Here is a 26,444-nt window from a genome sequence, read left to right on the forward strand (position 1 = left end):
CACTGACCCACATGTCCCCCACTGACCCACATGTCCCCCACTGACCCACATGTCCCCCACTGACCCACGTGTCCCCCACTGACCCATGTGTCCCCCACTGACCCACGTGTCCCCCACTGACCCACATGTCCCCCACTGACCCACATGTCCCCCACTGACCTGCGTGTCCCCCACTGACCCACGTGTCCCCCACTGACCCACGTGTCCCCCACTGACCCGCGTGTCCCCCACTGACCCGCGTGTCCCCCACTGACCCGCGTGTCCCCCACTGACCCGTGTGTCCCCCACTGACCTGTGTGTCCCCCACTGACCCGTGTGTCCCCCACTGACCTGTGTGTCCCCCACTGACCCGTGTGTCCCCCACTGACCTGCGTGTCCCCCACTGACCCGCGTGTCCCCCACTGACCCGCTTGTCCCCCACTGACCCGTGTCCCCCACTGACCCGCATGTCCCCTCCTGACCTGCATGTCCCCCACTGGCCCATGTGTCCCCCACTGACCTGTGTGTCCCCCACTGACCCGCGTGTCCCCCACTGGCCTGCGTGCTCCTGCTGGCCTGCGTGCTCCTGCTGACCCACATGTTCCCGCTGACCCACATGTCCCTCGCTGACCTGCATGTCCTCTGCTGCCCCATCTCGACTCACGCCTGTTCTCACCTGTTCTACACCTGGCACTGACCCCGCGGTCCACATCCTGATGGCAGCGAGCCAGCCCCAGCTTCCCCTTGAGGGGCAGCCGCAGGGCAGGAGCGCCCCTGCTTCGTTCCGGGCCTTGCCCTGCAGGCCCCGCCAGGGAGGGTCCAGCCCGGGCCCCGGGCGCTCTGCTGTTCTCCGGCCACCTTGTCCCAGCAGCCTCCACGCCCCGCGGGCAGGAGGGCAGCCTGGCGAGAGAGACCAGGAACCGAGCTACCGCCCCATGATCCAGGGGCCGGCGGGGGCAGGAGGAGGACGGGACGGAGCCCGCGGCGCCTGTCTGTGGACTGACCGCCCGTGCCAGGCCCTCGGTGCCCAGCAGGCCTGTGTGCGCGCCGGCTGCTTGGCCAGCCTGCTGGGAACGGACGCAGCGCCCAGTGTCTTCCGAGACAGGAGTGCAGGGAGACTCGGTGCCGTGCCTTCCCCAGCCACGTGCGTGACTCGGTGACGCGCCTTCCCCAGCGGCGTGCGTGACTCGGTGACTCGGTGCCGCGCCTTCCCCAGCCGTGTGCGTGACTCGGTGCCGCGCCTTCCCCAGCCAGTCCTCACGGCGGCGCGCGGCAGGCAGGCCGTGCGGACGGGCGGGGCTCACACCCCAGCTATGGGCTGGGTCTCAACCCGCGGGGCCTCGGGGGCCGGGTCACTGCGCCCGTGGGCAGGGGTTCTGCGGGGCCTCCGCCGCCGGCAGCCTCACGCTGCGCCCGTCCTGCAGGCCGGGGACAGACGGGCCGGACTCCCGCTCTTCCCCAGCCGCCGGCGCCCGTGGGTCTCCGTCCTACTCACTGCGGGCCGGAGGCCACACGGGCTCCCAAGTCCATTCGGCACATCGGTGTTTATTTCTCGGGCCCGCGCGCCCGGCGAGGAACAGAGCGTGGTGCCCGCCCCGAGGGGGAGACGCCACCGTCCGGGGAGCAGGGAGGCCTCCTCCGGGCCCCTCCCCGCCGGGCTTGCCGCGCCCGGGCCCCGAAGCCCAGGCTCTGCAGCGTGTCGGCGGCGTGCCGCCGCCCCGGGGACACGCACAGCAGCAGCAGCAGCTTCGCATCGCCTCCTGGAAAGAGGAACGAGCCGGACACAGGCTGCAAAGAGCGGCGGGACCGCGGGGCCGAGGAGGGAGGACCGCGGGGCAGAGGAGGGAGGACCGCGGGGCAGAGGAGGGAGGAGGGAGAGGACCGCGGGGCAGAGGAGGGAGAGGACCGCGGGGCGGAGGAGGGAGAGGACCGCGGGGCAGAGGAGGGAGGAGGGAGAGGACCGCGGGGCAGAGGAGGGAGGAGGGAGAGGACCGCAGGGCAGAGGAGGGAGGAGGGAGAGGACCGCAGGGCAGAGGAGGGAGGAGGGAGAGGACCGCGGGGCAGAGGAGGGAGGAGGGAGAGGACCGCGGGGCAGAGGAGGGAGGAGGGAGAGGACCGCGGGGCAGAGGAGGGAGAGGACCGCGGGGCAGAGGAGGGAGGAGGGAGAGGACCGCGGGGCAGAGGAGGGAGGAGGGAGAGGACCGCGGGGCAGAGGAGGGAGGAGGGAGAGGACCGCGGGGCAGAGGAGGGAGGAGGGAGAGGACCGCAGGGCAGAGGAGGGAGGAGGGAGAGGACCGCGGGGCAGAGGAGGGAGGAGGGAGAGGACCGCGGGGCAGAGGAGGGAGAGGACCGCGGGGCAGAGGAGGGAGGAGGGAGAGGACCGCGGGGCGGAGGAGGGAGAGGACTACGGGGCAGAGGAGGGAGGAGGGAGAGGACCGCGGGGCAGAGGAGGGAGGAGGGGAGGACCGCGGGGCAGAGGAGGGAGAGGAGGCCCAGGCAGCAGACGCCAGGGCAGGTGGGACCGCAGGCTGCCTGCAGGCGGCCTCGCCTGGTGCGGCCACCGCTCTGGGCTCAGAGACCCGGGACGGGGGTTCCGGGACCCCTGCACCCGCCATCACTCAAGCCTTCCTCATCCCAGGAACCTTCCAGGCCTGACAGAGGCGGGGATGAGCTTGTGAAGCACAGACACTGCCCAGGGAGGGCGTGGGGTGTGGAGATGGGGTGACACTGCACAGACCACAGAGCGGGCAGTGGGGACAGCAGGGCGCAGCCCCCCAGGCGCCCCCCACCCCCAGCCCTCTGCCCCGGGCCTTGGGGAAGAACAAACCAATGGAGTCCTGCAGCAGACGGGTGAGCTTGCTGTTCCGGTACGGGACGTGGCTGCGGCCCTCGGACAAGGCCCCCAGGACGTCGGCCAGGGCCGCGAGGCTCCGGTTGATGGATGAGGCCTCCCTCAGAGCCACGCCTGTCACCCCAGATGCGCCTGGAGGGTGCAGCGCTCAGCCACGGCGCCGCGTGCCACGCAGGAGCCAGGAGGCCCGTGCGGGGCTCCGGGGGCCGGCTCTAGGTTTGGGGCCCAGTGAGGAGCAGCCTGGCTCCAGGACGGAGCGGTGGGACCTCCTCCCCACCATCGCCCACCACGGAGCCAGCTGGGGCGCCCCGAGCCTGCAAAGCTGGGCCAGCTGCATCTGCCCCGGGGCGCCCACGCCCCCCGCTCACCCACGCACTCGCTCCCGGCCAGGTCCACCAGCTGCAGCCTCGCCTGCGCCCGTCCCCCGCGGCCGGGCACGCTGGCTAGGCCGCACCGCGGCAGGACGCGCTGCAGGACGCGCTGCCTCCTCTCGGGCGCCGCCGGCTCCGGGCGGGTGGCTGGGCCGGGCGGGGGGCCTGGTGGGAATGAAGGTCGCAAAGGTCGCAAAGGCCAGGGCAGAGAGCCGAAACTGCACCCTCAGGACGCCGCTCCTCCTCAGGGAGAAAAGACGGGGCAGCTGCCAGGCTGCCAGAGTGAAGAAGACGAGGAAGAGGAGGGGGGCAGGGCCCGCCGTGGCCGGGCCAGCTCCTGCCCCGTCCCAGCAAAGGGGCGCCTGTGTTAGACGGCCACCTGCGGGGGGCGCTTCCTTGCCCCCCACTGACAGTTTCCCTGTGCTGTTTCTCAGCAAACTTCTTGAAAATTATTGTTTCCCCTAAACAACAAATACTGTGCAGAACAAAAAAGTGCACCAACTCCACGGCACCCGTGTCGGCCCCGACCGAGGGGCTCGTAAAGCCCACGCTGTTCCCGCCGCGCTGCGGTGGCTGCGGCTGCTCACAGGCCTGTCCTGGGCCCCGCGGGCCCGACCCTCAGGGGGCCAAGTCCTGGGCACAGCCACGGGGGCCGGTCACGACTATGCCACGACCCTGTCCCTGCAACCTAGAGGATGTCCACAGAGGCCACACGTGGCCTCAGAGGTGCCCACAGTGGCCTGATGTGACAGCTAGTGGAGGTGTGGGCCTCCAGGCCAGGGTCCCTGCAGGGAGATGTGGAGGCCGGAGCCCGCGCCCCAGGGTGGCGGGCGGTGGAGGCCGGAGCCCGCGCCCCAGGGTGGCGTGCGGTGCTGCGAACTTGCAGACGCCGCTTCCCATCCTCCCCCACCCGCACAGCTGCCCTCCGGGGTGCCCGGAAGGTCACTCAGGTAGCTGAAGTGCCAGGGCCTGGCCTGGACCTCACAGGCCTTTGCCCGGATGGCCTGGAACGTTTTACCGACAGTTTGTGCCTTCTCTTACAATGAAACGCTCCGGACAGCTTCATTTGTGAAAGATGAAGTCTAAGTGCACGCACCCTGTTTTCCTCCCGCCCTCCTCCGCTCCCCCCGCCTTCAGCCTGGGCTCCCGGGGCCTCCTGGGTGTGGGCTCCGACATGGCTGTGGCACACAGGCTCAGGTCCTGGCCTTGGACCCTGTAATCGTCTCTCTCTCTCTCTCATGGCCATCCACTCCACGCACGGACCTGGTACCCATGGCGACTCACCAGTGCTGCCCGGCACAGCAGCCGTGGTCAGCGTGGCCGTGACCACTAGGTGTGACCTGGAGGAGTCTGCATGCACCAGCGTGGGATGGGTCACCCGCAGCTGCAGACCTCCGTGGACGAGGCCCACGAACTCCACGGCACTGGTGACGGTCCTGCAGAGGGGTAGAGCCCACAGCCCGCCTGAGCCTGCGGGGCAGCCGCGCGGTCGGCTCCCGGGGCGCTTCTGCTGGTGCTCAGGTGCCTTTCGGGTGGGCCGAGCCCCCACTTCAGGGAAGTGGACGGAGCAGTGGCGGCACCACAGCCCCACTCACTCACACTCACTTCCTGTGAGTGCCCTGCGGCGGCTCTAATGGGCTGTCCTGGAATAACATGGTTGCAAAACCGTCCAGGCTGCCACGCTGCTATTCACGCCTGGCTGCACCCGCATTCTGTGTATGTGCCCAAGCTGCGGCTTGAGCTCAGCCTGGTAATGACCCTTAGCCTTTGTGCTTAAGGCTGGTGCTCTACCACTTGAGCCACAGCTCCACGTGCAGTTCTTTGGGACTCTCCCGCCCAGGCTGTGTGCTCCGGCGTGCACCAGCACCGGCGTGCAGCACACCCTGCCCGGGCCGCGGGAGGACTCACACACAGGTCAGCAGGGGCACCTCCGTCCGTCCCTCCGGTGTGGTCACCACTCCGCGCCTGACGCCGGTCACCGCCGTGCAACCGTCCTTGGCCAGGAGGTCGTAGATGTCGTTATTATAAATCTCCACTATGGAAACTTCTACCTTCGGGCTTCGTGGTGGGTTTTCTGCGATGAGCCTGGGGAAATCCGGGAGGATGGAACCATCAGGCTGCGCTCCCTGAGGCCCGGGGAAGCGTCGGTGACGGCCTGGCAGAGCGCGGGGTCAGACGCAGGACCTGTGCGCTCACAGCCGCACAGAGCCAGCGATGGAGCGAAGGGCGAGGTGAAGGCCGCCGGGGAGCGAAGCTGTCACTGCGGTGTCACTGCTGCGCTGCTGTGTCACTGGTGGTGTCCGCTAGCTGAGCGCTGGGGGAAGGGGGGGCCTCAGGACTCCACCCCTGCCAGGGGAGGGGCCGAGCACCCAGCTGACCCAGAGGCCTCCAGGCCCGCTCTGCCATGGCCCAGGCCTGGGAACGCTGGAGGTGCCCTTGCCACGGGCCCGTGGGGATGCTGGCTCCTCTTGGGGGTCCCTGCACACACACTGCCTGCTCCGGGGTGGACCTGCGTGTCTCAGGGAAGACTGGGCCAGCAGGTGGACGCCAGGCCTGAGAACGCAGGGCGCATGCTCTGTGCAGCCATCCCTGGAAGCCATGTGCTGTCGAGACTTTCAGGGTGTTTCGGATTTTGACCGACACCTCTCCCTGGGGAGGAGAGCCAAGAGCACTGCGAACACGGCGGCTCACACCTGTCATGCAGCCACTCAGCTTCGCAGTTCAAAGCTCTCCCGGGCAGGAAAGCCCGTGAGACTCTGTTCTCTAACAACCCACTCAGAAAAAAGCCAGAAATGGCACCGTGGCTCAGGTGGTAGAACACGAGCCTCAAGCAAAGGCAGCCCGGGGCCAGCGCCCCGTCCCAGAGCTCGAGCCCCAGGGCCAGTGGGCGTTTCCCCCTCTGCAGAACTGAGGCCTCAACCCCCTGCACGGGGGATCTTTAACTCAGGCCCTCCCAACTTGTTCCCATCCGATTTCCCGCCCCCACTGCAGTGGGCTGGACGTCCAGAAGTGCTCAGCGCGGCACCGTGGGGGCAGTCCACCTGCCTCCCTCCAGCGCAGCCTGTGCCCGCGGCCGCCCGCACGCCGCCCGTCCAGCGCTGCGGGGACCCGGCCCGGCCAGTGGGGTACCTGAAGAGCTCCTCTGCAGCTCTGGGGATGACCCCGGGGTCACGAGGCGCATCTGGCGGCAGTGCGGGCCAGTCCACAGCACGTGGCCCCAGCATGGTGTAGCTCTTCCCACTGCCCGTCTGCCCGTATGCCATGATGCACACATTGTACCTGAAAAGTAAGACAAACTTGTAGCAGCCAAGCGCAAATGGGGCCAGGGCCACGGCGGCTCTGGGGGAGTTTTCACTTGCACATAAAACTTCAGTGCGCGTCATTTTGCATTCCCCTGTGCAAGTTAGATTCGTTCAACCACAATTGCCCACTCAATGTAGCCACTTGCAATACTGGATTAAACTACACATGCATGCAGTGCACGAATGCATGTGCATGCGCGCGCACACACACACACACGCTTTGGGACTTCTTGGTGTTCGGACACCTTCCCTGTGGAGAACACTGGTGTCCTCTGCCTTCTGGTGACCCACACCAGCCTCACCGCAGCAGCAGCCCCTCACAGCTGCTCACTAGCATCCAACGAAGCACACAACCCCAGACATGAGAGCTTATTGCATATCATGTTTGAGGGAAAAGTCTGCTCTTTTCTTTTCAAGATCCAAAACTGTCTGTCTTCACCATATTCACAACTGGTGCCTAGCACGGCCGGCCCCAGCTTACTTAAGATGGCGATGCGTTTTGTTATCCAGGTGATCCTGCAGTAGTCTACCTGTGCTGAGCTCTCTGCTCACACCACACTCCATCCTGCAATCTGACATTATTTGACAGGAGTACGCTGCACAGAAGACAAAGACTATTGACAAACCCCTGAAGTGTTTTTCGGTCATTTTATCAATCCCCAAACATCAGTGAGAAGATTGTTTGGGACGACGTGATAGATGTGAATTTTTGATAGAAAGTCATGTTCTTTGGGTCTTGGCCTGGCCCTCTTGCGGGATATCTGTCTACAGCCATCAGAGACACTTTGACCTGGCAAACCAGCTATGGTTCAGGTCAGGTGATTCTGAACAGGTTTGGACATTGGAAATGCATCCAATTCAGTGAGACAGAAAGCGGTAAAGCCAGCACCCCGGGCTCCGAGGCCACCGGCAGCGCAGCTGCCAGAGGCCGGAGAGCCACACAGCAGGGCAGAGGGCCTCCCAGAAGAACAGCAGCCTGCCCTGTCCACCGCCGCCTTCCGACTCCACCGCTCCGGATCTCTGGGAAAGGAAGCCTGTGGCCCCAGCAGACTCGTGGCTCAGGAAAGGTCTCTAGCCACCCAGATGAAAGGATGTACCAAATTTAACACTGTCTGTTGTGGGCAAGTCTGCCAAAATGGTCCAACCATGGCGCCTGGCCCCACTCTGGAAGCAGCTTAGGGAAGCAACCACACGCTGGCCAAGGCTCCCCTGCCATCTTCAGTGGAAGAATTATAAATATTTAGGTCAGGACACAAAAATAGTTTATGCCAGGCACCCACCAGTGGCTCACTCCTTGTGAAACTGGAACTTGTGGGGCTTGAACTCTGAGCCTGGGCGCTGTCCCTCAGCTCTTCAGCTTAAGGCTAGTGCTCTACCACTTGAGCCACAGCACCATATCCAGTTTTCTGGTGGTTTATTGGAGATCAGAGTCTGAGAGACTTTCTTGCCCAGGCTGGTTTTGAACTGAGATCCTCAGATTTCAGCCTCCTGAGTAGTTAGTATTACAGGCATGAGCCACCAACTCATTACTCCTGTAATTCTGGCTGTAATCTCAGGAGTCTGAGATCTGAGGACTGTGTTTTGAAGCCTGCCTGAGTAGGAAAGTCTGTGAACTCTTATCGTCAACTAACCACCAAAAAGTGGAGTTGTGGCTCAAGTGGTAGAGCGCTTGCCTTGAGCTGAAGAGCTGAGGGACGGCACCAAGGCAGAGCACAAAAATCAAAAAGCAGTGGGGCAAAGGCCTCGCAGCCAGGGGAGGAAGGGCGGCGGGGCACAGACACAGCGGCGTGTGAACTCCACGCACCAGCCTCGCTCCGCATGTGACAGCCCTCCCAAGACCCGCCCTGCCTCCGGCACACAGCGAGTGACGTGGTGGCCACAGCCTTGCTCGGCGGGCTTGGCTGCGGCCTACCCCTTCAGTGGGACCCTGCTCTTCAATCTGCACCAGCTTTGCCAAGAAGAGGAGCTGATTCCCAAAGTGAAGCGCTGTCCCGAGCGACGCCCATGTTCCCCGCGGTCTATTCACAAAGGTGGAAGACTTCACCAAGAATCCCAGGGGCGGGGGAGCAGCTGCCACCCCAGGCTGCCATCCACACACGGCACAGCGGGACCAGAACACGGTGTGGGCCACAGGGCATGCTCACTCAGCCGGAAGTGACTCTTCCACTGAAGGCCACGGGGACAAGGCCACCGCGCTGCGTGGAGGCACCGTGTAACCACGGCAAACGGGCTTGAAACACCTGAACTCACCCATCTAAGAGGGATGTGAGAAGGGGTCGCACGTCCCCAAACACGGCTGCCTGGGACGCTGCTGGCCCATAGACTCTGCGGAAAAGCAAAGGTGGCGTTGATGGAGGAGGAAGAGAGCCGAGCAGGGTCCCCAGTCGGACCAAGATTCTCCTGCTCTCCCCCAGCAGGCTGACTCCCGCGATCCTATCCACGCACCCCCACACTGGGACACGGGCAGATGCGGGAAGTGAGTCACACAGTCCGCAGGCAGCTTGACAGCCTGTGCCCCATGGAGGCTCTGGGCTGGTGTGAGCTCCGTGGTTTCCTTGCTGACCGCGCCGAGCCCAAGGCCCGTCTCTGCGGGCAGCGGGGCCACGGCCTGTCCACGGCACTGCAGCGGTCACGAGGGCAGAGCCTGGGCCCCTGCGGGGGACCTGAGCATGCACAGCCCTACCGCACGTTTAGCTCTTCTATGCCAGTGCCTCCTGGGACTCTGCCACTCAGGACACCATGCAACCAGATGCCGGCAGAGCTGTGCTACACCGCCATCTTCATGATAAAGCCCCTATCAGCAAACTGGATATAAGCGTGCGGTTCGGCTGGGCACCGGGGGCTCGTGCCTGTAAGCCCAGCTGCTTGGGAGAACAAGGCTGGGAGGATTTGGGGCTCTCAGCCAGACCTGCCAGCGAAGTTGAGAGCACCCCGTTCAATCCACAGCTGGTCCCAGTGGCACGCTCCTCTCAGCCTAGCTACGACAGAAACACTGAAATCGGCCAATTGCTTCTGGGCAGGAAGCCAGACCCCATCTCAAGCCAAAACCAGGGCTGGAGGGATAGGTCAGCTGTAAGAGCAGCGGGCCACCAAACCTCCACACTGTCAGAAACGTGGGCTCGCCCTGAAGATTAGCACAGACGTTATCTATACTTGGAATGAGCAGACTCGCTGGATAAACTGCACACGTGTTAACCCCCAGGCGCCGCCCCTGTGTTGAACGCGGAACTCGATTCTAGATTCTATGCTTACCTTTCAAAAGTGTATGTCCTACTGGAGGCGGGCTGGCCGGGCCGGCACCATGTCACCGAGACGGTTTCCTAACAGAAAGGACAAAGCAGACAACTGCACCCCCGCGCTTCATTCGTCCTGGAACAAGGCCAGTGAGGGACATCTGGGCCTGGGCCGGTGGCCGCTCCTGGGTCTCAGCAGTGTCGCCGGAACACAAGAACCTCTGCCGACAGATTGGGCCGGCTGCTCGTGGGCAGAGCTGAGCCTAGAGACAGAGGCTGTGGCCTGAAACTCCCGGCCCTGCAGAGGTGTGTGTGGACCCCGGGGACAGGGCGGGGAAAGGCAGCCTGCTGCCCACATCACGCAGCCCTGGGCCGTCCGGGCTGGGGCCCAGGACAGTTCAGATGAGGGGGTCAGACTCCAGCCAGGCCACAAGTCCCCGTGCAGAGGCGTTATTGCTTTGTTCACCTCTGATCCATGCCAGCCTTTTCCCTCACTGGGCAATTCAGAGAGAGTCATGCCGCCTACAAGGCGCAAAAGCAGTTCAGCAGAAAGGTGTCGCTCCGTCCACTCCAGGAAGGAAAACACCAACCCAGACTGGTTCTAGCTCTAAAACAGATGGCGAAGTCACGACAAAACGGGAGCATGGCGAAAGGAGGTGCACCGTGGGGGCAGGGAGGGGCGTCCGGCGCCACCCCGGCCCTGGGGGACACGGGACGTCCAGAGGCAACCGCCGTCCTGGGGGACCAAGCCGACATCACCGCCTGGGTAAGCCACGGCGCCCGGGTACCCAGAGCCGACATCACCCATGGTGAACTCGGGGTGCTCAGACAGGGGCGCCACCATGGGAAGCCCAGGCGGGGCCATGGGAAGCCCAGGCGGGGCCATGGGAAGCACAGGTGGGGCTGCGGGAGTGACCGCTGGTGGTTAGCCAGCCTGGCTGGGGCAAAGCCTCGGCTTTGCCTGCTACATACATGGACCCAGTCTCTGCTGCTGGCTGTCCCCACCTGAGACCCTCTAGGTCACCAGTGAACTACGTCACCAGGAGCAGGCAGAGGGTGGAGAGAGAGGCAGGAGGCGGGGGGAGGGGGCAGGGGGCAGGAGGCAGGAGGCAGGGGGCAAGGGATGGGGGCAGGGAGCAGGAGGCAGGGGGCTGGGGGCAGGGAGCAGGGGGCAGGGGGCAGGGAGCAGGGAGCAGGGAGCAGGGGGCAGGGGGCAGGGAGCAGGGAGCAGGGGGCAGGGGGCAGGGGGCAGGGGGCTGGGGGCAGGGGGCAGGGGGCAGGGGGCTGGGGGCAGGGGGCAGGGAGCAGGGGGCAGGGGGCTGGGGGCAGGGGGCAGGGGGCTGGGGGCTGGGGGCAGGGGGCAGGGAGCAGGAGGCAGGGGGCTGGGGGCAGGGGGCAGGGAGCAGGGGGCTGGGGGCAGGGGGCAGGGGGCTGGGGGCAGGGGGCAGGGGGCAGGGGGCTGGGGGCAGGGGGCTGGGGGCAGGGGGCAGGGGGCAGGGGGCAGGGGGCAGGGGGCAGGGGGCTGGGGGCAGGGGGCAGGGGGCAGGGGGCAGGGGGCTGGGGGCAGGGGGCAGGGGGCTGGGGGCAGGGGGCAGGGGGCAGGGGGCAGGGGGCAGACAGAAAGCCATTGCTGAGGCTCTGGGTGCGTTTCCAGGCCAAGGAGCCTTCCTCACTCCAATGGTAGTCTCGGGAGGAGGTGGGGCCCTGTCTGTCCACAGCCACATGGACAGCGAGGAGGTGGAGGAGGTGGAGAGGGGGCCGCAGCTCTGTCCTGCCTTGGGGTAGCCTGAGGGACAATGTGCAGGTTCCAGCACCGCGGGCTGGGGCGTCTTCCGAGGGTCGCGGGCACACCCTGTCCCCAGCGCTGGAGCCGCAGGCGGGAAGGACAGTGCCGTCAGAACAGGGGCTCCATGGGCGGGCGAGGGCCGGAGGGCCGGGCAGCCCTCCCCGTCCCCAGCTGCTGGCTGCAGTGGGCCCACCCCTTCTGCGCACTCTCCCCCAGGGCCCCGAGGGACTGCGTGCTCCCCGGCGTGGCCAGGGGTCACCCCAGGGCTGTGCTGTCTGCAGACGCCCCAGCCTTAGCCATAAAGAAAACAAGCAAAAATGCCAATGTTTGCAGTGTCTGACCCCAAGGCCAAGGAGCACGAAAAGCCACAAAAACAAGCGAGAGCCCAGCGGTCTCCACGAGTGCTTAGCATTCATCCATGTGGAAGCGGTGTCTAGACATCCAAAATGATTCTAGCGGCAATGTTGACTTTTCCAAACATAGTGAGTTGTTCTAGTCTGCCTGTCCCCACCCCCACAAGAAGGCCTCAGCACATACAAATTAAGGGCCCAAAGGTGCGGCCAAGCTGGGCTCCACTGCCCAAGCCCATGGTCCTGGCTACTGGGGTTGGAGGTCGGGAATGACGTGCTGAGTCCAACTTGGGAATAAAGTTTGCAAGACTCCATCTCCACCAGCATCTTAGCACAGCAGAGCATTCCTGTCCTCTTGGCAACACAAGGAGGGAAGGCGGGGGTAAAGGGAGGCAGTCACTGGGATGGAGGACGGGAGGGGACGTCACCTGAGGGGTCGCAGGCTCACAAGGGTGAGGTGCGCCTGCCGGAGTGCATCTGAATTCAGTCCTCAGTACCACGGACGCACACACACATACCACACACACCACTCACACTCACACACACCACTCACACACACACACACCACTCACACACACACACCACTCACACACACACACACATATATATACATCACACATACCATTCACACTCACACACCACTCACATATATACACCACTCACACACACACACCACTCACATACACACATATATACATCACTCACACACACCACTCACACACACACACCACTCACATACACACACACCACTCACACACACACCCCTCACATACACATACCACACACACACCCCTCACATACCACTCACTCACACACTTGCTTAGACCCTCACACTCATGCACACACACACACACATACTGTAGGGAGGGAGAGAACTTATACATACACATATCTGTAACTATTAGTAGCACCGCGTGATTATGTATGTTCAGTGCACAAGATAAACCAGTGGCAGCTGTGGATGTGAGCGCCGGTGGGACAGGCTCTGTCACAGCCGTGGAGGGCTGGCGGGCGGGGCTCTGTCACAGCCGTGGAGAGGGGGCGGGGCTCTGTCACAGCCCTGGAGGCGGGCACATGGAAGGGCAGCCCTGGAGGCGGGCACACGGAAGGGCAGCCGTGGAGGCGGGCACATGGAAGGGCAGCCGTGGAGGCGGGCACACGGAAGGGCAGCCCTGGAGGCGGGCACACGGAAGGGCAGCCCTGGAGGCGGGCACACGGAAGGGCAGCCCTGGAGGCGGGCACACGGAAGGGCAGCCGTGGAGGCGGGCACACGGAAGGGCAGCCGTGGAGGCGGGCACACGGAAGGGCAGCCCTGGAGGCGGGCACACGGAAGGGCAGCCGTGGAGGCGGGCACACGGAAGGGCAGCCCTGGAGGCGGGCACACGGAAGGGCAGCCGTGGAGGCGGGCACACGGAAGGGCAGCCGTGGAGGCGGGCACACGGAAGGGCAGCCGTGGAGGCGGGCACATGGAAGGGCAGCCGTGGAGGCGGGCACATGGAAGGGCAGCCGTGGAGGCGGGCACATGGAAGGGCAGCCGTGGAGGCGGGCACATTAAGAGGAGGTTTGCAGAGGCATGGCGCATCATGAAGACACGTCCGCAAGCATGGATTTTGAACTCCCCTGAATCTCCACACTGCCTCTCCCCCACCCCGCTACGCCACATCAGTTCCGAGTTTCCTGGCGAGCTCCTCCCCGCTCACAGGATTCATCTGCCCTGGATACAAGTCCTGCACCACGGGCATCACAGGCTTCATCTTCTCCTCCTGCCTCGGCACCATGCCGACAAAAGGTTTTTGCTGTGACACCAGGCTGTCTGCTGGCCATCTCCAGAGCAGCCTCCGTGCTGCCTGGGGGCAGGCCCTCTGGAGTGGCGGCCTTTGCCCTCCTTGGCTGGGATGTCCCTGGGAAGGGTCGTGTTCACCTCCATCCCCACGGCTCCCCCAGGGCATGGAGAAGCTGCCTCCCGCTCCCCACCACTGGCCCGGCCGCTGCCCCGCTGTCCCCGCTGCCCGCTGCCCCCGCTGCCCGCTGCCCCCGCTGCCCCCGCTGCCCCCGCTGCCCCCGCTGCCCGCTGCCCCCGCTGCCCCCGCTGCCCCCGCTGCCCCCGCTGCCCCCGCTGCCCGCTGCCCCCGCTGCCCCCGCTGCCCCCGCTGCCCCCGCTGCCCGCTGCCCCCGCTGCCCCCGCTGCCCCCGCTGCCCCCGCTGCCCCCGCTGCCCCCGCTGCCCCCGCTGCCCCCGCTGCCCCGCTGCCCCCGCTGCCCCCGCTGCCCCCGCTGCCCCCGCTGCCCCCGCTGCCCCCGCTGCCCCCGCTGCCCCGCTGCCCCCGCTGCCCCCGCTGCCCCGCTGCCCCCGCTGCCCCCGCTGCCCCCGCTGCCCCCGCTGCCCCCGCTGCCCCCGCTGCCCCCGCTGTCCCCGCTGCCCCCGCTGCCCCCGCTGCCCGCTGCCCCCGCTGCCCCCGCTGCCCGCTGCCCCCGCTGCCCCCGCTGCCCGCTGCCCCCGCTGCCCCGCTGCCCCCTGCCCCCGCTGCCCCGCTGCCCCCTGCCCCCGCTGCCCCCGCTGCCCCCGCTGCCCCCGCTGCCCCCGCTGCCCCCGCTGCCCCCGCTGCCCCGCTGCCCCCGCTGCCCCCGCTGCCCCCGCTGCCCCGCTGCCCGCTGTCCCCGCTGCCCGCTGCCCCCGCTGCCCCCGCTGCCCCCGCTGCCCGCTGCCCCCGCTGCCCGCTGCCCCCGCTGCCCCCGCTGCCCCCGCTGCCCCCGCTGCCCCCGCTGCCCCCGCTGCCCCCGCTGCCCGCTGCCCCCGCTGCCCCCGCTGCCCCCGCTGTCCCCGCTGCCCCCGCTGCCCCCGCTGCCCGCTGCCCCCGCTGCCCCCGCTGCCCCGCTGCCCCCGCTGCCCCCGCTGCCCCGCTGCCCCCTGCCCCCGCTGCCCCCGCTGCCCGCTGCCCCGCTGCCCCCGCTGCCCCGCTGCCCCCGCTGCCCCCGCTGCCCCCGCTGCCCCCGCTGCCCCCGCTGCCCCCGCTGCCCCGCTGCCCCCGCTGCCCCCGCTGCCCCCGCTGCCCCCGCTGCCCCGCTGCCCCCGCTGCCCCCGCTGCCCCGCTGCCCCCTGCCCCCGCTGCCCGCTGCCCCCGCTGCCCCGCTGCCCCCGCTGCCCCGCTGCCCCGCTGCCCCCGCTGCCCCGCTGCCCCCTGCCCCCGCTGCCCGCTGCCCCCGCTGCCCCGCTGCCCCCTGCCCCCGCTGCCCGCTGCCCCCGCTGCCCCCGCTGCCCCCGCTGCCCGCTGCCCCCGCTGCCCCCGCTGCCCGCTGCCCCCGCTGCCCCCGCTGCCCGCTGCCCCCGCTGCCCCGCTGCCCCCTGCCCCCGCTGCCCCGCTGCCCCCTGCCCCCGCTGCCCCCGCTGCCCCCGCTGCCCCCGCTGCCCGCTGCCCCGCTGCCCCCGCTGCCCCCGCTGCCCGCTGCCCCCGCTGCCCGCTGCCCCCGCTGCCCCCGCTGCCCCCGCTGCCCCCGCTGCCCCCGCTGCCCCCGCTGCCCCGCTGCCCGCTGTCCCCGCTGCCCGCTGCCCGCTGCCCCCGCTGCCCGCTGCCCCCGCTGCCCCCGCTGCCCCCGCTGCCCCCGCTGCCCCCGCTGCCCGCTGCCCGCTGCCCCCGCTGCCCCCGCTGCCCCCGCTGCCCCCGCTGCCCCCGCTGCCCCCGCTGTCCTCGCTGCCCGCTGCCCCGCTGCCCCGCTGCCCCACTGTCCCGCTGCCCGCTGCCCCGGCTGAGAGGCCTGAGGCCCCTTCAGACTCAAGGTTGCAGGTTTGCCGGGACCTGGGCGGCCTCCCGGTCTGCACTCACGGGCTGGGCCTCAGATGTTTTTGGCGGAACTCTGCCCCACTCTCTGTGGCCGGAGCCCCTCACAGCTGCGGGCCACCTGGTTCCCACAGCCCAGGGCACAGGGGCACTGTGTGTTGCTGCCAGGGCCTGGAAGGGCGGGAAGCTGCCACAGGGCCACCTGTCTCTGAGCTCCGCGGGGTACGGGGGTGGCCCCAGGGCCGCAGGGGGCCGGGAGCTACTCACCTCGTCCAGTGCGCGGGCCGCCTCTTCTCCAGGGTTGGAGCTGCAGGGGTAAGCACAGCAGACCTCACTGGGGGCCCAACTCCCAACTCCAGAGCACTGAGCACCATTATTTCCATCACCGTCCAAAACAGAGCACTGTGCAGGGCCACCGACCTGCGTCCCAGGACCACGCTGAGCGCTACTGTGACAACGCCAGCCAGGACCAACGAGGCAGCGCCACGGAGGCCGGGCCGGGGGCTGAGCCCAGCGGATGGCAGGGGCCTAACCACGGAGCAGACGGGGGTGCTCATGCCCGTGGACCGCTGAGGAGGACTCGCGGGCGGAGGCCGGGAGGGCGATGGGGAGGGAACAAGCGGACACTGGAATGAACAAGTTTGCGCCGCCCACAACCACCCCCTCAGCCTCCTAGGTGAGCATGGCTGGTTCAATTTTTTACCTCCCTGCCTCGAGGGTGCCTGTGAAGGACCGGACAATGCCCCCTTTCCCCAAAGGTATGAGGGTCTGGGGGCGGTCCTGCCCCAGGCAGAACAGAGTGTCTCCCATGGCAGATGCCCGGACGGGCCTGGTACTGAGCAGATAGGTAGTGTGGCACCAGACACCAGGCTCTGGGGACCCCGGGACGCGAGAGTTCACACACTTCCACACCATGGTCCCTAAACCAGCCTGCCTCCCCGCCTCAAGCCCATACCTCTTCCCGGACGTTTCCCTGTCAGACTCCTTATCAAAGGGCAGCAAGGGGCGGATCCGGCAGTGCACTCTGATATTTCCTTTCAGCTCCTGCAATGGACCAGAGAGAGCTTTTAACTGTCAGCCTTGGAACCACAGGTGGGCTCCTGGGGTGCCGCCCCCTAACTCCTGAGTGCTCAGAAAAGTAGTGGGAGCCGCCTGCGGTCAGAGGGCAGTGCTGTGTGGGTGTCACACGCAGGTCCGGCTTTGTGCCTCCGAGTCAGGCTCAGCCCACGGCTCCGACTGCAGGAATACGTGGGGACCCTTTCCCGCCAGCCCCTTCCAGTCATACCATCTGCAGCCGCGAAAGCCATGGCTTGGTGTCTCAGTGTCACTCAGAACCCAGGGGAGAGTCAAGGCAGACCCCCGGGGCATCACGGTGCCCTGCAGGAGCCCCTGGCGCCTGGCCCAGGCAGGGCCAGCCCCAAGCCTCGTCCAGAGGGATCAGCGGTGTGCTCCACAGAGCCCGCGCCCTGCTCTTGTTTAGAGATTCTGTCCGCAGGTTTCATGCAACCTCTCTCAATGCCTGGTGGGAACTAGATGCTGCTTCCCACCCTTTCCTGTTCACTCCCTGGAAGGGAAATCGAATGCTTTTATTTTCAACTGTCCCTTGTGCTCCAGGAGGGTCCCTCCTTCCTGCAGGAGACAACTCCACCATCTGCTCTACAGCCATGCCTTTGGCTGGAACACCTGCGTTCAACTCTGAATGAGGTGCAGCTGCAGCTGCTTTTGGAAAACCAGGCAAGTGGCGTCCGCAGGCTGACTGCTGGCTGCTCAAAGGGTCCTTTGGTCCCTGGGCTGTGCGGGGAGGCTGAGGGCAGCGAGCACGCTGCCTTTGCAGTGTGGAAGGGGTCGGGAGCAGAGCAGACTGCTCGGCTGCAGACCCAGGCTTGGTTTACAGCTTTCCAGAATCTTCCACAGTCATGTTTCCCCATGTTGGACTTGCCTCCCACTTAGGAAAGTTTCTTCTGCCCTTTCAGTTTGTGGAAAGCTTTGAGCAGATGATCATCGTTTATTGCTGAAAACCTCATGCTGTCTCTAGAACAATCCAGAGAAGCAAGGCAGTGGAGAAGATTAGAAAAATGCACCAAAGTGCTTAACCAAGTACCTGCTGTACAATAAGTACTTAGCCATCCTCTTGTGTCACTAAGCTGAAGCACAGAAGGAGATGAGGAAAGAGCAGATTGTTCTGGGACACACGCACAGAGCTCAGTACCGGCTCACACCTGGCCCAGGGCCAGCCTCGGGGTTCAGAGGGGCTGGGGCAGCCGTCTTGGGAGCAGGTGCATCAGTGCTGGCTCCTGTGCTTGCCATAGAGGCCTGAGTCTGAGCTGTAGCCGTGTGGGATGGGAAAGCGCATAGGCCCGAGGAAGGGGAGGGGAAGATGTGGGCGCAGGGGCCTCCTTGGTGGGCACAGAGAGAAACTGCTAACAGGCCACAGGGAGGATGCGCAGGGAGAGGCACCGCTGATCTCAGAGAGCGTCTGGGAAGTCAGCCTGCCTTGCCCGCCTCTTCCTGCCCTGTCAGGTTGCCTGTGTGGGCTCGGAGATGCTGACTGGGGCACCACGTGGCCTGGCCCGGCTCCACTGCAGCCGGAGCCTTGTGCTGTGTACCACCAACACCGTGATTCGCTCCGCTCCGAGGCTGCCGTGGCCAGGCGGCCTCTCCCTGCCGTGCCTCCCCAGCTGATGGGACCCGCCCCTCTTTCCACTGGCTGCCATCCCTGGATGGCTTCAGGTCAAATCTCACTCCTGGACCCGTCTAGCACCCTTTCTGAGCTGCCAGAGAGAGGGTGCGCGTGCACACCGCATGTGCGCTCACCACCAGGCGGTTATGCAGGGATCTCCTTCTCTGCTGTTCCTGGAGGAGGCGGGCGCCCAGGTCTCGCAGGGACTGCTCCAGATGAGTGGTCTTGAGGCGGCAAGCTACAAGAACAGCGCCCGAGGTCACACCACGCAGGGTGAGGACCACACGTCTAAGGTCACACCACGTGGTGAGAACCACACGTCTAAGATCACACCACGTGGTGAGGACGGGCATCCCAGATCACACCACGTGGTGAGGACGGGCATCCAAGGTCACCCCCCTCCCATGAGGACGGCGCGTCCAAGGTCACACTGTACGGTGAGAACCACACGTCTAAGGTCCCCCCCACCCCCCTCCCGTGAGGACGGGCATCCAAGGTCACCCCCCTCCCATGAGGATGGCGCATCCAAGGTCACACTGTATGGTGAGGATGGTGCATCCAAGGCCACCCCTCCCTGCCCCCCCGCCCCCCGTGAGGACGGCGTGTCCAAGGTCACACTGCACGGTGAGGACCCGCGGGTGGAACCACTTCACACACACAGGGCAGCTGAGTGCCGCAGGGGCTCCACACAAGCTGGGCACGGTGACTTTCCTCTGTGGGTTGTGCCCACAGCGATAATGCCGCTCCGGGGGCCACCAGCAGCCCCAGCTCCGCCGAGAGCCCCTGGGGCGCCGGTGGGGAAGAGGGTGAATGGACAGGCAGTATGGATGAGCGTTCCATGTGCATGCAGGAAAACAATGCTGACATCTGTTGAAACTGTTTCAGGCAGTCGGGAGAGCAGCTGGCTGCCGGCAACTCGTGCCCAGTCCTAGCCAGTCAGGAGGCTGAAACCCGGGTCTAGAGGTGATCTGGACAGAGAAGTCCAAGAGACTCTGTCTCCAAAATGATCAGCAAAAATCTGGGCTTGAGTGTAGATCAAGTGGCAGAGCGCCAGCTGAGCCAGCAAGCAGAGCAAGGCTGAGAAACAGAGTTCAAACCTAGTACCAGGAAAAAGAAAAAGGAGGAGCAGACGGAAGGGGTGGCGTGACTGGGGCACACGGCGCCCGCGTGTGGAAAGGTCACCGTGACTCCTTCTTGGACAGCTAGCACATGCCAATAATTTTTTTCTTTTTTCTTTTTTTTTGGTCAGTCCTGGGTCTTGAACTCTGGGCCTGGGCGCTGTCCCTCAGCTCTTTAGCTCAAGGCGAGCGCTCTACCACTTGAGCCACAGCGCCACTTCCAGTTTTCTGGTGGTTTATCAGAGATAAGAGTTTCACAGACTTTCCTGCCTGGGCTGGCTTTGAATCGCAATCCTCAGATCTCAGCCTCCTGAGTAGCTAGGATGACAGGCGTGAGCCACCGCACCCGGCTTTCTGCCGATAATTTTTAAAGCAAGGAAACATCTTTTCTAGGTAAGCAAGGGAGAGGAACCCACGGTGAATTGGGCTGGGGGGGGGATGCAGAATGTGCACAGTCATTGCGCCAACACCTCTGACACCACATTTATTCCCTCCCTTGGCAAGGTACCGGCCAGGACCCAGAAGAAAGAACTGGGGCCCCACACAGGGCCCCACGCCTCACCCTGCAGGGCCTCGCCGCTGACATGCACGCTCCGCACGGCGGCCGCCACGTCGGAGAAGCCAGCCCGCAACTGGTCCCGGCAGTCGCTCAGGAGCCTCTGGGAGGAGGCACGGCACGCGTGGACATCTTGTTTAAGAGTCTGTGGAACGAGAACTTGCAGAGTGGACACGTCCGGGAGAGCACAGTCGCATCAGAGCGGGGCTGCACAGTAGGAAGGTGGCTCACAGAGAGCAGGCTCACCTGTGTGAGCTAAACCTGTCTGAGGCAGTTCTTCGTCCCACAGGAGCCTGAAGCCCTGACTCAATAGTTCTGGGCAGGGGCTTTGTGTATTCTAGCAATTCTGTGTGTGTGCGCGTGTGCGTGTGCGTGTGCGTGTGCGCACTTTGTGCATACTTGGTGTATACTTAGCCATTTCCGCAGCCCTTCAGCCCTGGCGTGGACTTCCTCCTGACGCTGGCGCAGCCCTCGCCCCGTGTGTGTGTCTGTGCGTCAGACGGGAGCAGAGCTCTGACGGCCTGTCCAGACCACCTCCTGGCAACCCCACTATGCTGAGTTCCCGCCAGTGTGAGCACAGTATGTAAGTTTTTGAGGAACTCTGGGAACAATGCAGCGGAGCGCCTGCTCACCGTGTCTCTTCCTCCCTGGAATTACTCCAGTGCTTTCTCCTGTGAGAACACAGCTGTCTGTAGAATGGAAGGCCCGTGTGCCGTGGTTCAGCAGTTATAAAACGCTTAAAGCCGAACAGTGAAGCTAAGGTTAAATAGATGCTGTCTGTTTACATTTTCCTATTAAAAACTGTTTAAACAGTTCTTAAAATATTTTTTCTGTAAAATCTTGTTTAAATAAAACTTCTTTAAATATTTTTTTTCTGTAAAAACAGATTCCTTCATGTTTGGGAAATATTTTAATAAAATATCAAAAGTACAGAGAAATGTTTGTTATATAGACTATGGATAAGTTATACAGCTTCTTAAAAGAAAGATCTATTTCACTCAAATGGCAGAGTTTGAAACAAGTTCTGTGTATGTTGACCTTAAATGGACAAATAAATAGTTTAAAGTCTCTCACTCTGACCAACAAAGAAAGCAGGCTAAATCATTTTCCAGATGGTGTTTGGGGTGTAGTAATGATTTTAGTCTTCCTTATTTTTATTGTGGTCACATTGTTTACAACAAAAGGTAAAACAATGTTCTTAATCAAAGGCATAAAAATATCCCACCAGACCTCATCTTGGGAACCTGCCAGATACACTAAAGAGAATAACAATTGTACAGCTGTTCTTTCTGGAAACCACTGAGTTTAAAGGGACTGTTCATCGTGTCACTTAATCTCAGATATGTAAACTCATTTTCTACCATTCAATAATAAAGCAACAACAGCTCTGGCTCCTAAAGTTAAGCTGTTACACAACTACACCAAACCTTATGTCTCATGGCCACGCATGGTTTTGCTCCCATTTTTGCTCAAGATTCCCTATGTGTGAGTCAGATTTTTCTTTCTTTTACTCTCTTCCTTTTCTTTCTTCCCTTCCTTTTTCTTTTTCTTCATTCTTTCTTCCTTTCTGACAGTACTGGGATTTGAACTCAGAACCTCACACTTTTTCTACTTGTTTGCGAGGCTAGTGATGTACCACTCGAGCCATACTTCCAGTACTTCTTTTGGCTGATTAATTAGAGATGAAGTCTTGTGGACTCCTTTCTGGATTGCCCCTCGAACCTCATATCTTACAGAGCTCATCCTCCTGAGAGGTGTGAGGATTACAGGTGTGAGGCGTCGGCACACACACGCAGCCTGAGATTTTTTTCCAGGACGTGTTGGAAAGCAGACCCCACAGAGGGATCTACTAACAGCCAATGGTAAACCAGGCCTGATTTTATACCCTCCTCTGACCTGTTCCTCTCTCCTCCCTGACCCAGCCTTGCCGCTCCTTCCTGGAGGAAGGAGGCCGCTCAGGGAGACGCAGGGCTTCACCAGTCTGCACTGACTGCGGGGTGAGGATTCCGGGTGAGGAGCCCGTTGCTCCTACCTGGGTCAGGTGTCTCAGCTGGGTGAGCACCCGCCGGTGTCTGCTGAGCTCAGCTTCCCGGTGGCTGCTCCTGCTGATCCTTTCTTGGTACTATCATATAGAAGACAATACAAGATGAGTTAAGCTTTTGTGGAGTAATGACCCTGTGTGGAGCTCAGGCCAAGGGGGTGCAGAGAGCAGGGGATTCCAGGAGGGGGTGGGGAGCTTGAATGCCTGAAGGTATGGCCAGTGGACAGGAGAGGGGGGGGGGGTGGAGCCAGCACCAGACCCCCCCAGAGCAGATCCCATGGGGCAGAAAGACCCCGGGGGCAAGGTGGGTGAGCTGTGCTGGCCGTGTGTGTGCACACGAGTGCGTTCGAGTGTGTGCGTGTGTGTGTGGCACGTAAGCATGAGTGCATGCACACACGCCATGTGGCACTGTTCAGAAGCATGAAGCGGTTCAACAGAAAGGGGTTGGGGGTGGCTCAAATGATAGAGTTCTTGTCTAACAAGCAGGAGGCCCTGAATTCAATCACCTCAGTACTACCTTAAAAAAATGAAAGTGGGAGGGCGAGGGAGGGAGGGGGAAGGGAGGGGGGGAAGGAGGAAGGCTCTGGAGCCCCTGTCAGTCATTTATCTCCTTGGCACCTCGGGGTCACAGGTGGGCTTGTTGACACACTAGAGAAGCAGTAAGGGAAGAGCTGCTTCAACTCATCTGGCTGAAGGAGAAACTGAGGCAAATCAAAGTCCCTAAGCCACAAGGCTCAGCCCCTACCCATGTAAGGATTAAGACTCCCACCCTGAAGTCTCCAGCACGGATGTGAGAGGAGTGTGGCAATCAGAGGAAGAGGAAGAAGTGCAAAGGGAGAACGTGGGCTGGACAGGCCAGAGACGCACTCGGGGGCCTTGGAAGGGGAGGCAGTGGAAGGGGGGATGCACTCTGGGGCTTGGAAGGGGAGGCGGAGGAGGAGGGCGGGGGGGGGGATGCACTCTGGGGCTTGGAAGGGGAGGCAGAGGGGGGGATGTACTGTGGGGCCTTGGAAGGGGAGGCGGAGGAGGAGGGCGGGGGGGATGCACTCGGGGGCTTGGAAGGGGAGGCAGAGGAGGGGGGGGAGAGGAGCTCACTGTACCCCTGGACGGGGAGGGGAGGGGAAGAGGAGCTCACTGTGCCCCGGGGAGCTTCCTTTTCTTCTTTGTGTCATGACAGCCAAGGCCACTCCAGTGTTCTGTGATGGCGCCTGTCCCACCTCCGCCAGACCCTCACCCTAGGCCGCTACTACAGCCATCCCTCAGGGTTGGGGTTCTTTCCCACACAGCACAGACAGGGCCCTGGCTGCAGAGAGACCGTTCTTAGTGCGCTGGACACATGCCTGAGCCCCCTTCGTGTTCACAGAAACAGAACTCCTCCCTTGCCCACCATCAGGTCAGTGGTGTGCTGCCCCGTCAGGTCAGTGGTGTATTGTCCCGTCAGGTCAGTGGTGTATTGTCCCGTCAGGTCAGTGGTGTGCTGTCCCCCGTCAGGTCAGTGGTGTGCTGTCCCCCGTCAGGTCAGTGGTGTGCTGTCCCCCTGAAGCGAGGCCTACAGAAACCTCGGAATGTTTGGTTTGCCCACTCACGACTTCAGTCTGGAGTGGTCTGAGCAGCAGCGTGGAGCCTGTGGCACCAACAGAAGCCAGGGAACAGGGCAAAACGAAAAAGCTGCAGCCCGTGAGAGGCTGGGAGCCCCTGGTCTCAATGCGGGGCTGCAGGCACCCAGGGGGAGGGTGGGCACTCTGTGCACTGGCGGTCTCTGCATGGTGTGCCGCGAGGCTCAGCTGAGCAATCACCCAGGACGGCGGGCTGGGGCCGGCCACAGAGCTTGTCCTGGGCCAGAGGCTACCGTGACAGGCTCCATTTGTCCAGAGGAGAAGAAAAGGAAGACGACACAAAACCACTCACCACCAACACATCCCCAAAGTGAGCCCAGTCCGATTCGTCACAGCTCTGTGGGGAGGCTGGGAAGCGGCCAGTGAATGGCCTTAAACTTGGTGAGGAGGAAGGAGGTACAGGCCAATGAATGGCTTTGTTGATCACAGGGACAATGGAGAACTGAGGGTAGACATGCACAGCTGCCTCTGGGGTCTGTTTCCTGGGCTTGGGGGAGGGGGGTCATTAGAGTTTAAAAGCTACTTTTGCAGGCTCCACAAATTAAAAGCAAGAGAAAAGCATTTCTGCCACTGTTCTGTGGCTCTCTGGTTCTAAGCGCTGCGGGAGCAGGCTGCCTCGGTGGGGCCAGCAGGGCCGCTCAGTACTGACTGCTCCCTGCTGAGGACCCAGAGGCCACGGAAGCCGGCCCAGCCCTCAGCCCTGCATGCCCCTTGCTTCCTATTAAACGAGGAGCTTGTCTGCATCCTGGAGATGGGCTGAAGCGCTGTCTCCCCACGGCTGCCCCAGCCACATGATCCACCTCTCTCTGCCTCTCAGGGCCTCCGCCTGGCATGCAGGGGTGAGTGGCCAGGCCTGAACCATGGAACAGGAGGTTGGCCTGAGGTCTAAGCCCTGTGGTTTCAGGAGTGTGATGGTGAGGCTATGGAGTGGAGGCCCCCCGCAAGGTGTAGGTTGGAAGGTAACACCCACTGGGGGTGTGCCTTATGACCAGGGACAGTGTCCGAGTGGGCCTCGGGCCCCCATGCTCCCGCCCTGAGTTGCCATCCAGACTGCCCTTCCCCCACCCTGCAGCGCCTCCAGCCTCCACACACGAAATCACTCATACCTACAAGGCATTTAACGCGTTACCTCTGCCAACTTCAAATGAAGAACGGCATTTTCTGTTTCCAGTTCAACTATTCTTTCTTCTTTGACCTACACCAAGGATCCAAAAAGGAAAATGAGCAACACAGCACTTGGCACTCGGCTGAGCAGGAACAATGGATTTCAGAGGATGGAGCAGTCTCAGCCAGGCAGCACAGAAGGCCAGTGCGGGGCCTAGAACTCCTACACAGACTGCGCAGGCCAGCCCGTGCAGGCTGGGCCTTCCACGTGACCCTCCACCATGGCACACGGGGAGCAGGGGAGGGAGAAATGCAGTCCCCAGGACTTGAACTCCGTGATGGCAAAGGTGTTCAGAGGCTGGCTGGGGGGTTGATGAAAAAGCAGCCATTCTGGAACATTCCAGAAAATAACAAGCTACTGGGGAGAAAAGTTTTCATAGGTCAAGGGGCAGGATTTCTGTGGGGGCAGGCCAGTGTCTGCAGGGACAGAGCACGGTAAACGTTCACCGGCCAGGGCCGAAGTGCGAACAGATGTTTCACCCTAAGGTCTGGTGGGCGCTGTCTTTATAAGCAGAAGTTTGGGCACACAGACACACCTCAGAAACACTGCCTCCTGAGAAAGGTTCTTGCTACTCCAGCCATGGCCACAGGGTGGGGCAGGAGGCGGCCTCAGGCAGGACAGCCTCTGGGATGGCTTGGGCTCCTTCCTCTTCTCCTGGGCTGCCCACACCAGGGCTGCAGTCAGTAGGGCGTGCCTCTTCTGACATGAGCCTTGGCTCAACAGCTAATTTGGGGGGGAGCCGTTGGGACCCAATAATTTTGGCCTACTCTTGCGGGAAGATAGGTGCAGGAAGGGAGTCCCAACACTCACACGTGGCTCGGCACTGGAGGCCCCCCACCATGCAGCATCTGCCCAGCTGGGGGCACGGGAGCCTCTGCGCTTAGGGAGGCCGCTTCTTTTCCTCCCCCCCCCCCATTTTACACTCAACGCACTTTGTTCAAATTCACCCAGCTACTCTGCTCCTTTGTTCCTCTCTTGGAACATGCTCTGTGATCCTATTTCCATACACGTGCAGAAAAGCAAAGACCAAAATTAAATTAAAAATATAAGAAAAACAAAGACCACACTCCCATCCTCACATCCCTTTTGCCCTCTCCATCCCTGGACAGAACCGATTTGCATCCCTGTCATTCATTCTTAAGGACTTTATTTCACATATGAGAGACAACAGGCAATATTTGACTTTGTCTGGCTTATTTCATTGGCCATGATCTCTAGCTCCATCCAGTTTCCTGCAAATGACACCACTGCATTCTTGTGTAGGGCTGGTCCATTGATCAGCTGAAGGGGTCTCCTAGGAGGGAGAGCGCCTTGGGGGGAGGGAGGACGGGAGCGCCTGGGGGGACAGTCAGGCCTGCCACCCCCGGGAAGCCCAGGTTTGCTCAGTGCAGTAACCCAGACCCCCCCAAATGATCTCCTGTCTCCCTAGGCCTGTGGAGAGGGAGACCTCAATCCCAGGCTCTTCTCATGCGCACCTGCACTTGATGCTGCAGCTGCTTCGCCCGCTTCTCCCAGAATCCCCGCACCTCAACGGCCCCGCCTCCAGGCCTCATCTCCTTTCGTTCCCAGGGAGACAAGGGGGCGTGGCGGGGGCGTGGCGAGCGTCTATCTGCCTATGTGG

The 26,444-nt window shown here is 63.1% G+C and overlaps 2 protein-coding genes across 2 annotated transcripts; both read right to left on the reverse strand.

The window, feature by feature from the left end:
- Nucleotides 1-1,524: 1,524 nt before the first annotated feature.
- Kif25 (kinesin family member 25) lies at nucleotides 1,525-26,376 on the reverse strand. The gene is made up of 15 exons (XM_070010796.1): nucleotides 26,299-26,376; nucleotides 24,788-24,853; nucleotides 22,034-22,123; nucleotides 20,008-20,146; nucleotides 18,462-18,565; nucleotides 16,603-16,691; nucleotides 15,915-15,954; nucleotides 9,756-9,823; nucleotides 8,754-8,828; nucleotides 6,331-6,480; nucleotides 5,110-5,286; nucleotides 4,486-4,637; nucleotides 3,199-3,366; nucleotides 2,807-2,962; nucleotides 1,525-1,739 (listed from the first exon to the last, which is right to left on the reverse strand). The coding sequence occupies exons 1-15, from the start codon at nucleotides 26,374-26,376 to the stop codon at nucleotides 1,525-1,527; spliced, it is 1,767 nt and encodes a 588-aa protein (XP_069866897.1).
- Nucleotides 14,178-14,711, reverse strand: LOC138819106 (paraneoplastic antigen Ma6E-like; the record flags this gene model as incomplete). The annotated part of the gene is made up of 1 exon (XM_070010377.1): nucleotides 14,178-14,711. A coding segment is annotated over one exon (534 nt), but the record flags the coding sequence as incomplete, so codon positions are not given.
- Nucleotides 26,377-26,444: the final 68 nt, after the last annotated feature.

The sequence above is a fragment of the Dipodomys merriami genome, unplaced genomic scaffold (genome assembly GCF_024711535.1).
Source record: "Dipodomys merriami isolate MVZ:Mamm:240054 unplaced genomic scaffold, mDipMer1.0.p SCAF_8, whole genome shotgun sequence".
In the NCBI taxonomy this organism is placed as follows: Eukaryota; Metazoa; Chordata; class Mammalia; order Rodentia; family Heteromyidae; genus Dipodomys; species Dipodomys merriami.

What these genes read in the sequence shown, in the direction of transcription:
- Kif25 (XM_070010796.1), bottom strand. Translation starts at nt 26,376, where the DNA reads ATGAGGCCTGGAGGCGGGGCCGTTGAGGTGCGGGGATTCTGGGAGAAG. An exon ending in AGCTGCAGCATCAAGTGCAG is followed by an intron (nt 24,854 to 26,298) that starts GTGCGCATGAGA and finishes TCCTTGGTGTAG; the next exon opens with GTCAAAGAAGAAAGAATAGT. An exon ending in CCCTGCATAACCGCCTGGTG is followed by an intron (nt 16,692 to 18,461) that starts GTGAGCGCACAT and finishes GGTCCATTGCAG; the next exon opens with GAGCTGAAAGGAAATATCAG.